This window comes from Pinus tabuliformis, chromosome 5_1 (assembly GCF_031772625.1).
Source record: "Pinus tabuliformis cultivar Carrire ecotype Pingquan chromosome 5_1, CPIR1, whole genome shotgun sequence".
Classification (NCBI taxonomy): Eukaryota; Viridiplantae; Streptophyta; class Pinopsida; order Pinales; family Pinaceae; genus Pinus; species Pinus tabuliformis.
The window spans coordinates 758419067-758429256 of NC_142305.1; the positions used below are offsets into that span (position 1 = coordinate 758419067).

General features: G+C 38.1%; 1 protein-coding gene and 1 pseudogene across 1 annotated transcript; one reads left to right on the forward strand and one right to left on the reverse strand.

Annotated features, from left to right (window-relative positions):
- Positions 1–3167: 3167 nt before the first annotated feature.
- On the reverse strand, positions 3168–6381 carry LOC149167150 (putative cellulose synthase A catalytic subunit 2 [UDP-forming]). The gene is made up of 6 exons (XM_089432886.1): positions 5870–6381; positions 5546–5758; positions 5197–5449; positions 4901–5097; positions 4439–4789; positions 3168–4340 (listed from the first exon to the last, which is right to left on the reverse strand). Exons 2-6 carry the CDS (start codon positions 5720–5722, stop codon positions 3756–3758), a joined length of 1563 nt encoding a protein of 520 aa, XP_089289012.1. The 5' UTR covers positions 5723–5758; positions 5870–6381; the 3' UTR covers positions 3168–3755.
- A 199-nt stretch (positions 6382–6580) lies between these two features.
- On the forward strand, positions 6581–7060 carry LOC149167151 (pentatricopeptide repeat-containing protein At3g12770 pseudogene; annotated as a pseudogene).
- Positions 7061–10190: the final 3130 nt, after the last annotated feature.

Consider the following 10190-nt stretch of genomic DNA (forward strand, 5'->3'; position numbering starts at 1 on the left):
CATATTATTTTTAATTATAATTCTAAAATAAATAAAACCCAAAAATAATTAAATATAAAAATTTATTTAAAATATATATATTTATTAAACCGAAGCGATTAAAAAGCGCTGATTACCACTTTTCTCATTATCATTTACCATAAACCCAAGTGCTCATATTCTTTGCTACCCATTTTCCCGTATATTAATTAAAAAGAAAGAAAAAAATTGCCACCACATTCTAAATGTGTATTCAATGGTTTATTTTATACACATAAATAAACAAAGCTCGCACCTTATATATATATATATATATATATATATATATATCGAAGTGCTCGTGTTCTTTGCTAACCCATTTTCCCATACCCCATATTCAATGGTCTACTACTATAATACTGGTGTACCTTCTGCACATTAATAGAAGAAAAACTCACACTTACTTTATATCGAAGAACTTACTACCCTCTTCGTGTGTATTCAGTGGTCTACTACTATAATACTGGTGTATTTTCTACACATTAATAGAAAAAAAGCTTACACCTCCCAAAATACAGTCATGGTTATATTACTAGAAAACATAAACTTTAAACTTTTTGCTCTCACAGACTGTTCAAGTCAACATGGTTTGTTGAATTTTTAATACAGAACTTATTAGCAGCATCAACATTACAAGCCAAACCACAGTTCTAACATAGATTCCTATCTAGTATCTCAAAGGGAAACGCCTTACGGCGTAATAATTTTCAAAACATCATCTATACAAGTAATCATAATAAAAATTCTCAAACACTATAATAATTATTTTCTATTTTAAATTTTTATTTTATGTTTTTTGAAATAATCAAATATAAACCTTTTAATTTTGATTATTATAACAAAGTTTAAAGATAAACATAAATTTAAATTTATAAATTTTATTTTATTTTAAATTTCAATGAATCCTCAGTAACAGCTCTACTTGCAACCCGATATAAATCGGAGTGTTATGATCAAAGTTATTGGAGTTCAAATCCCCTTAACTAACTCGCAGGAGGAGCAACCTAGACACCTAAAAGTTATAGTGGTAGCAGTGAGATTCAACCCCATATCAAACGAGTACAAAACCAGCCCAATTACCAATTCCCCTGATCACTAAAAAAAATCCATATTATTTTTAATTATAATTCTAAAATAAATAAAACCCAAAAATAATTAAATATAAATTTTTTTTTAAAATATATATATTTATTAAACCGAAGCTATTAAAAAGCGCTTATTACCACTTTTCTCATTATCATTTACCATAAACCCAAGTGCTCATATTCTTTGCTACCCATTTTCCCGTATATTAATTAAAAAGAAAGAAAAAAATTGCCACCACATTCTAAATGTGTATTCAATGGTTTATTTTATACACATAAATAAACAAGGCTCGCACCTTATATATATATATATATATATATCGAAGTGCTCGTGTTCTTTGCTAACCCATTTTCCCATACCCCATATTCAATGGTCTACTACTATAATACTGGTGTACCTTCTACACATTAATAGAAGAAAAACTCACACTTACTTTATATCGAAGAACTTACTACCCTCTTTGTGTGTATTCAGTGGTCTACTACTATAATACTGGTGTATTTTCTACACATTAATAGAAAAAAATCTTACACCTCCCAAAATACAGTCATGGTTATATTACTAGAAAACATAAACTTTAAACTTTTTGCTCTCACAGACTGTTCAAGTCAACATGGTTTGTTGAATTTTTAATACAGAACTTATTAGCAGCATCAACATTACAAGCCAAACCACAGTTCTAACATAGATGCCTATCTAGTACATAGTTTATCTCTAACATCAACATATATGGCTATCTACTCCATAATTTATCTCTAAAATCCCAGTGGATTAGGATTAGTTGCATTTTGTTTGGATTCCCTTCGGTAGGTTAAGCCGAGGATAGTGACCATCTTAATAAACCTTCTGTTGAGTTCCAAGGGGAAGGAAACCTTTGTAAACTCTATATTTGCAAACTATTTTACCATGTACTCACCTAGTATGATTTCATTCCACTCGAAATCTCACATTAGTGTCTCCTCAACAATGCCTAAACACTGATCTTTGGAACGTCGTATGCACTAAACAGGCATCAGCTAACCGAGTCACCATGAAGCTGTGACACTTCTGATGGAACACTTCACTCTGGTTCTGGTTTTCAAGTATCTTCTCTGCGAGAGGGACTCATAACTTTCCGACTACTCAAATCCAGAGTCTCAGTTTATACGTCACTAAAGGCATGATTAGCATTCGAAAAGCAGAGGGACTCCATAACTTTCCGACTACTCAAATCGGAGTCTCAGCTTATCCGTCACCAAGGCCTGGTTAGTAATACAAAATTTTGAAGTTCTAAACCGAGTCTCCTCATTTTTTTCATTGCATTTTCTGCTCTTTTCATGACATTAATTTTCTGCTCTTTGCATGACATTATTCAAATGTAACTTGTACTCGTAGGAACTCATTGTGTGTGGAATTAAATTCTGCGACTGACAAGTATCCACTTTGCATTCATTTTTGTAACACATCAAGAGAAAAAAAAAAAATGAATTTTCATTGTATTTTCTGCTCTTTTCGTGACATTATTCAAATGTCACTTGCAGGAACTCATTGGTTTCCCCTCCCAAAATGTTTACCTCGAAGAATGACATTATCATCTTGAATCTGGCTGATTCTTTTAAAGTTGATTTTGATATTACTTTTTTTATTGGGAGACTCATTTTTTACCAGAAAAATTCCCCTAATAACAAGGAAGAGAATTATGATTTATAAGAAAATTAACAGACCGAAAATGATCACTTAGTAAAAATGATAAAAACGCTTAGTTTTATGATAAAAAGACGTCCCTCCATAGCAGGGGCTGAGACATCCAACAAAACATCCCAGCACAGTATAGACATTCATCTTCTGAATGAACGCAATTCAACCTCCTTCCTATTATAAATGTAAAGATGGCAGGAGTTTTATAAGTTCATGACCGGCCGTGTAGCAAGATCCGTTGAACAATAACTTCATAGAAATCTAGAATCCATCAGGGTACATGATGAAAGAGCTTCAGCTCCTTTAACCACAAATATGAACATAGTAAGATTGGCATCAGTTAAAAGTCATCAATTATTTACAAGTAACAGCCGTGTCATTGCATGTAGTGAGATAATAGTTCAAAAGAGTAAACTAAGAATAAAATATTATATCGTTACAAAGAATCTTACAGAAAACAGACCATCAATGCTACGAGAACTACTACACTACTACACACTTTTTATGATGAATATATTACACAAACCCTCTTGGGCGTTGTCACAGGAGGTCAGATTATCTTCAGATACGGAATCACACTACAGTCAAAATTTCTTAACTATAGCTTGCAATTGTGCCATGTTCGGCAGAATCAGCACAGTACACAAACAACTGTCTTCAATATCACAATGCCATCAGTTACCAGCGTCTTTTCAGTGGATCTTACTTGGTGACTTATCACCAAAATGAAGGATCACAAGTGCCAAGAAAAATGCCCTAGAGAACAAATGACGAGAAATATCAAGAACACTGCATCTACATGCCAACAGCATCCCATCAAATTAGGTAAGAGAATTATCAAATCCTGAAAAAGCTGTAATAGAATGCTCAAGCCCTCTGAGCGGTATAGATCTTCGATGTCAGAGAAGCCTTTCCGAATCACAAATTAATTTTGGAATAGACATGGTTGACCAGCAAATGGATGTTTGAGCCACTTAGCAATTGATGCCACACTGTTGTAGGTCTGGTCCTTTGATCCTGGTTGTGAAGGGATCTATACGAACCCATAACAAAGAGAAAATAGATGCCAGAAGAATTGACCAAACAATAACAATAGTTGGAGTGCGGTTCTGGCGACCCATCAAACCCTTGAGGAAAGGATAAAGGTGAACAATCACCCAAAAAGCAAAAAAGAGTTTCCCAAACAGGGGACCCCATGATCTATAACCGGTACTGATAGCATATGAGATGCCCGCCACCACACCTACAATGTTAATTATAAGCAAAGTGGTTGGGGGGATAAGGAGAGCAGTCCATTTGATCATATACAACTCTGCAAAATCACCACCTTCATCTGAAGCTTTTGAGGTAACAGTGAAGTTTGTGTCAACGCCAGCAAGGACCTTTAGTAATCCTTGAATGACTGCAAAGAGATGAGCAGACACACCTCCAATCACCCAGAACTGCTCATTCCTCCACCATTCATCAATGCCAACCCCGCTCCATCGCATTTCTAGTATGCCAGTAGCAAAAATGGATAAAAATAATGAAATGAACCATAAACTTGCAAGAGTGCTAATCTGCAAATCAACAAATGAAAGTTAGAAGGGTCAGAACAATCCAACGTCTGTTAAAAGACCAGTTTTAACCAGATAGTGAGTAGAGGCTAAAAATCTACCTCGGGAATAATGAATTTCCCAGTAAGAAGACATATTGCCGGCAATGTACAATATGCAAGCAGAGGAATAGAAGTGATAGGATAAACAGTGGTGTTTATATATGCCAGCCTCTCCAACCATTTGAGCCTTCCAGTATAACCATACCAAATTGGAAAATGCCTGCTAAGAAGAATTTCCACAGAGCCCAAAGCCCATCGCAGAACTTGGTTCAGACGATCAGAAAGATTAATTGGAGCAGATCCCTTGAATGCAGGGCGAGGAGGCATACAGTATATTGATCGCCAACCACGAGAGTGCATTTTAAAGCGAGTCAAAATATCTTCTGTCACAGAACCATATATCCAACCAATCTGCACAAGATACAAAATCCCAATCCATTAAAAAATTAAATCTCAGTTATGCTAGGCCCAAAGAACCAAATATAGGCACTATTATTCGCAAATTGGTGGTTATGGTTTTACCTCTTTTCCCCAATCTGACTTGTCTTCATAACCACAGCTGATTACATGGATTGCTTCTTTTAATAAATCAGCAGGAGTTGCAGATTGTGGCACGCCGCTATTCTCCATTTGAGTGGATGCCACAAAGACAAGGGATTGACCAAATTTTTTGTCCAAGCTTTTTTGGAACACCAGCGGGGATTTTTCATCATCAAATCCTGTGTATAGTTAGCAAACAGTGAAATATGTAAGGCAGAGGCAAATATAAAAATGTGGCATCTAGTAGCTTAAGAAACTGTTTAGAAATTGGCATTTACCTTCCACACCTCCTTCTATGTCTTCCAGACTACTGAATATGGGGACAGTTGAATCAGTTGGCCTGTCTAATTTTTTTGTGTCGTTGTACTTCTTGTTTGATTTTCTGCTCTTCTTTCTAGGTCCACAACAGCTTGAAAAATGGATCTTACCTTTGTGAGGAGGCTCATAACCATAGAGGGCTTGCCTGTTGAAAACGCACCCTGTGCCCACATAAACAGGCCCCTGTATCCCATCCAAACCCTTCAAATTGATCTGCAAACAATCCAGTACAATATTTTAGTTTCAAAAGCGCATAAAGCAGCATACGCAAATGCAAGTCTGTAACAATGCAATTTGATCAACACTCACATCAAAAAAGACTGTATTGTGATTAGCATATCGATCATTTCTGTCAATGCCATCAAACCTTTGAGGGAACTGAACATAACAGACTTTCTTCCCAAGAGTAGGATCCATCATAAAACACATGGCCTCACGAAGGGCCCTGCTGTTGTTTATATAATGGTCACAATCAAGATTGAGCATATAAGGGCCATTGGTAAGAACTGCGGAAACACGAACCTGTAAATAAATAACAAGAGGAACATTCTTACTAAGAACAGCATAATTTTAAAAAATCAAATTTAAAAGGCAAAATAACTTTTCCAGATTTTGGTTTAGCAAATTACTTACCAATGGTTGCTAGATGAGCACGATGGGTGAGGAGAGTGGAAATGCTACTGGCAACGTAATGGAAATTAGGATTTCTGGGTGCAATCTAGGAGCAGTGGTAGCTGGTTGTGAAGTAGCTCAGAGATTGGAGGGATGTGTGCAGCTTATGAGCCTTCCCAGAAGTGCAGGAAGCATTGTATTCAGGTCAGAGCAGGTGAGTATTTGATTAATTTTTCCTTTTGAATGGATTCTGCAGGGTGCAGAGTTCCTGACCAGATCAAGCTTTATATGGTTACTTCCACAGGCATAAGCCAACTTCATACAAGCAAAATCGGCAAAATCAAGCATCACTTCTTTCAGTCCATCGAATTTACAGAATCGATCCATCCATGCACTCAGCAATGGCATTTTCTCTGGATCTATAAAACGCTATCGGTAGCCTTCTCGAGGACTTTGATAATCGCTGACAAACCACCCAATGCGATGTCAAGCAAGCCGATCTGATCCCCTCCAAAATACGGTTTTCCTGAGAAGCACTGGTTGGTTCGCAGCGCTTCCTATCAAAAGAAAGTTTGTAACGCTATCTTCCACTGCTTTTTGTAGCTGCTCGCCATGGCCAGCGAAAACTCCTCGCAGACATGGATAGAACTGAGGGGCACACATTAAAACCAGGAGTATATTGGTTATTGAATAGAAAAATAATATTTTTAACTTTCGATTACATGGACTGCAATGATAAGCGGGTATGTGAAGAATGAGCTGTTCCAGGAAGCAATTCAACTCTATTCTCAAATGCAATGTGCTGCTATACAGCCTGATAATTTCACATTTTCCTGTGTACTTAAGGCCTGTGCTGCCTTATCAGCTCTGCAACAGGGCAAACAGATTCATAATCACATAATTCGACTTAATGGAGTGAAGCATGATGTGGCTGTAGAGAATGCCCTTGTGGTCATGTATTCTCAATGCAGCAGATTAGACATTGCACGCCAAGTGTTTGACACAATCTCTCATAGAAATGTCGTCTCTTGGAATTCTATGATTTCTGGTTATTCTCAAAATGGGTATCCTGAAGAGGCCCTAGAATTGTTTCGTGGAATGCAGAGTGATGCCGTGGAGCCTAATTGGATCACCATTACGGCTCTGCTCCCGGCCTGCGGATACTTGGGAGTTGTGCGACAGGGGAAGGAGATTCATGGGGTATGTAATTAAGAGTGAAATAGAGGCTGATGTTTTGGTGGGAAATGCCCTCATAGACATGTATGCTAAATGTGGGAGTATAGAAACTGCGTGCAAAGTCTTCGATGAAATGCCAGTGAGAGATTTGGTGTCGTGGAATACAGTAATTGCAGGGCAGGGAATTAATGGGCGTGGGGAGGAAGCCATAAAATATTTTTTTCGAATGCAGGAGGATGAAGCAGGGTTGAGGCCAGACAGTATTACCTTTATTTCGCTTCTGTCTGCGTGTAGCCATGCAGGCCTCGTCGAGGAAGGATGGCTATATTTCAAGAGCATGAGTGAAGATTATGATATCACTCCTGAGGTTGAGCACTATGCATGCATAGTGGACCTTCTAGGTCGTGCTGGACGAATAGAAGAGGCATACAAATTCATCCAAGAAATGCCACTGGAACCCAGTTATGGATAGAACTGAGGGGCACACATTAACAGGGTTCGATTTCAGCTCGCTCTTAGCTCTGAGATTCTCTTCCGCGAACTGTTCATCGATACGTTTAAGAGCCAGTGCTATGCGAACTCGCGCACAATGAAGGGACTCAGAGTCATACTGAACCGCTTTACCTGCCCCTTTTCTCCCGTTTTCTTATTTCAGTTTTCGATCAACGATCAAAATTCGTTCAATCGTCTAACATCACAGATCCACGGTCCACAATAAAACACCAAGGCGGCTGGGGCAATTCATCTCAAAGGGAAACGCCCTACGGCGTAATTATCAGCATAACTGTAAAAAGCTTCAAGGTGTTCTTCTGTTGTTACTCCCTCTATGCCAGTGAATTTAGGCATATATTTCTGATATTCCCCCACAGGCATAGGATTTAGAGGGACAGGCAAAACAAGAGGTCCATATCTAGCAGCAACAATTCTTTCTATCTTCATAGGTGCTTGCTGTCCTGCCATGATTGGGATATGTGGAAGAATAGTGGCAGATTGAATAGTAGGAAATAATGTGATGGATGGCAGAGACAAAGGGATGTTTTGGACTGAATGGGAAGCTTTCTTTGGATTGAGATTCAAAGGGGAACAAACTGAACAAGGGGTTGAATTAATCTCTGAAGGAATTTCCTGGTTAACAATGTTGGGCTCTAAATCTTCAATCTGTATATCTTCAGCTCTGACTTTATCTTTAAGATATGAATGAGATTTCTTAGGCTTACCTAATCTTGATGCCCCTTTCTATGATGCTTTCTTCAATTTAACATTCCTCTCAGGGTCAGGTACTGGTTCAGCTGGTGATTTCTGAGGATTTCTTCGAGTGTGTCTCACAAACTGAGCCAGAACTTTGATGTGGAGTCACCAAATGATGGTCTTCCCCCAGTGGAGTTGCCAGATAGATGATTACAACCAGAAACTGTGTTCAAACCTTGTCTATCATCAAAGCTTGAAGCTGTGTCATTCTCCCAGGGAAGATGAGCTTCAACTCTCCTCTCCCTGGCAACGACGCCATTTGATGTTATCACTACAAGAAACTCTCCTAGGTTGTATATCAGAGATGCTCGAGAACATTACAAACTCAACAAAATGTTGGATAAATGGTGGATGAATGAAATAAATGCTGCATATTCAAGCCAGATAACCACTTCTGCTGTGCTTAACCCCAGACATGGGTGAACACCCCTAGACTACAAGGCTTTAGACCACCAATTACTCACAGTTTTAAGAAAATGTGATGATGGAGAATACTAATCACACCAGCAAATGCACAGGACCCTGTGATGGCCAACTGCAACTAGTTTAAAGGTCTGTAAATCTGTTTCCTAATGCATAGACAGGATGACAACTCTCTGGCATTAAAACAAAAGAAACCTACATACAAATTCAATAATACTAACTAGATTCAAACACAGAGGTGAGATGATAGCCCCTCTAATGCTAAACATCAGCAGCACATGAATAAATGCACAACAGGCACAGCCTGGAACAAAGAAGAAGAAGTGTAAAGTGAGCAATTAACAGTAAAAGAAGCTTGTATTAGCTGAAAATGCAGACCAGAAGCTGCAGCTGTCACAGTAGTTACAGTCTCTATATGATTGATTATGTTTATTCTAGATCTGTATACTGAGACATGTAATGATCTAAATTGGGTATAACGTAAGTTTGAAATCGCTACAAGTCATGATTGAATATTTATAGATCTGTGGGTTGGATTTGCTGTAAGCGCATATGTACGTGGGTTTGGTTCATGGTAGTAGCATATACCATTTGAGCTTTGATGTTTGAAGTTACAGGTGGTTCTAGTTGTTGATGAGTTCTGATGACAATTTAATGGTGTCAGTATTCTGCATATCCTGTTTGGTTGATTGTGTTTAGCTTCAGTATTGATGGATGAGAACTAATATTGGATCAGGATCATAATGACTCATATTTATGTGATCTGATGGATAAGATATGGGTGCTAGCACACATATTATCCTTGTATATGTAATAATCTTGATATGTCTGAAGTCAGGAAGTGCATCAAGTTATAAGTAAGTAATTGATGACATATACGCTGGTTCACCTTGGTGAAGTTGCGTATACACGCTGGTTCAGCACTTCCAAGTAGCGTATGCACTCTGATGCATGATTTTGATGATACGATTGGTTCTGAATATTGTTGCAGAGTTCAGTGTTCTACTCTGTGTTCTGGTGACTGTGTTGTTGACAGGGTTTTAGTGTTTCAGTGATTCATAAATTGATGATGCTAGTATTGATTGTTTTATGCTTCAATGATATTTATGGGTCCAGTATGAAAATTTGATGAAACGTGGCCTTCAAATTATAGTGTTGTGCTTCAGGAGTATCCAGTCTGAAAATGTATGAAATGTGGTCCCTGGAGGGTGAAATGAGATTGTAGGCCGGTGCCTACATACTAGTACATCAGCTAGTACAAGAGCAAAGGGGGTAGTAGCTCCCTTCCAGTAGCAGCTAGAGAACAAGTGAAGATTGGAGCATTCAGTAGGCAGGCACCTACATCCTAGTAAATGGATCAGCTAGTACAAGAGCTAAGGGGGTTGCAGCTCCCATCCAGGAGAGTCTGGAGAACGAGAGAAGGTTGTAGCCTTCTGCAGGTAGAAGCCTATGTACTGGTATAATACTGCACCAGTACAGAAATATTGTAAAATGA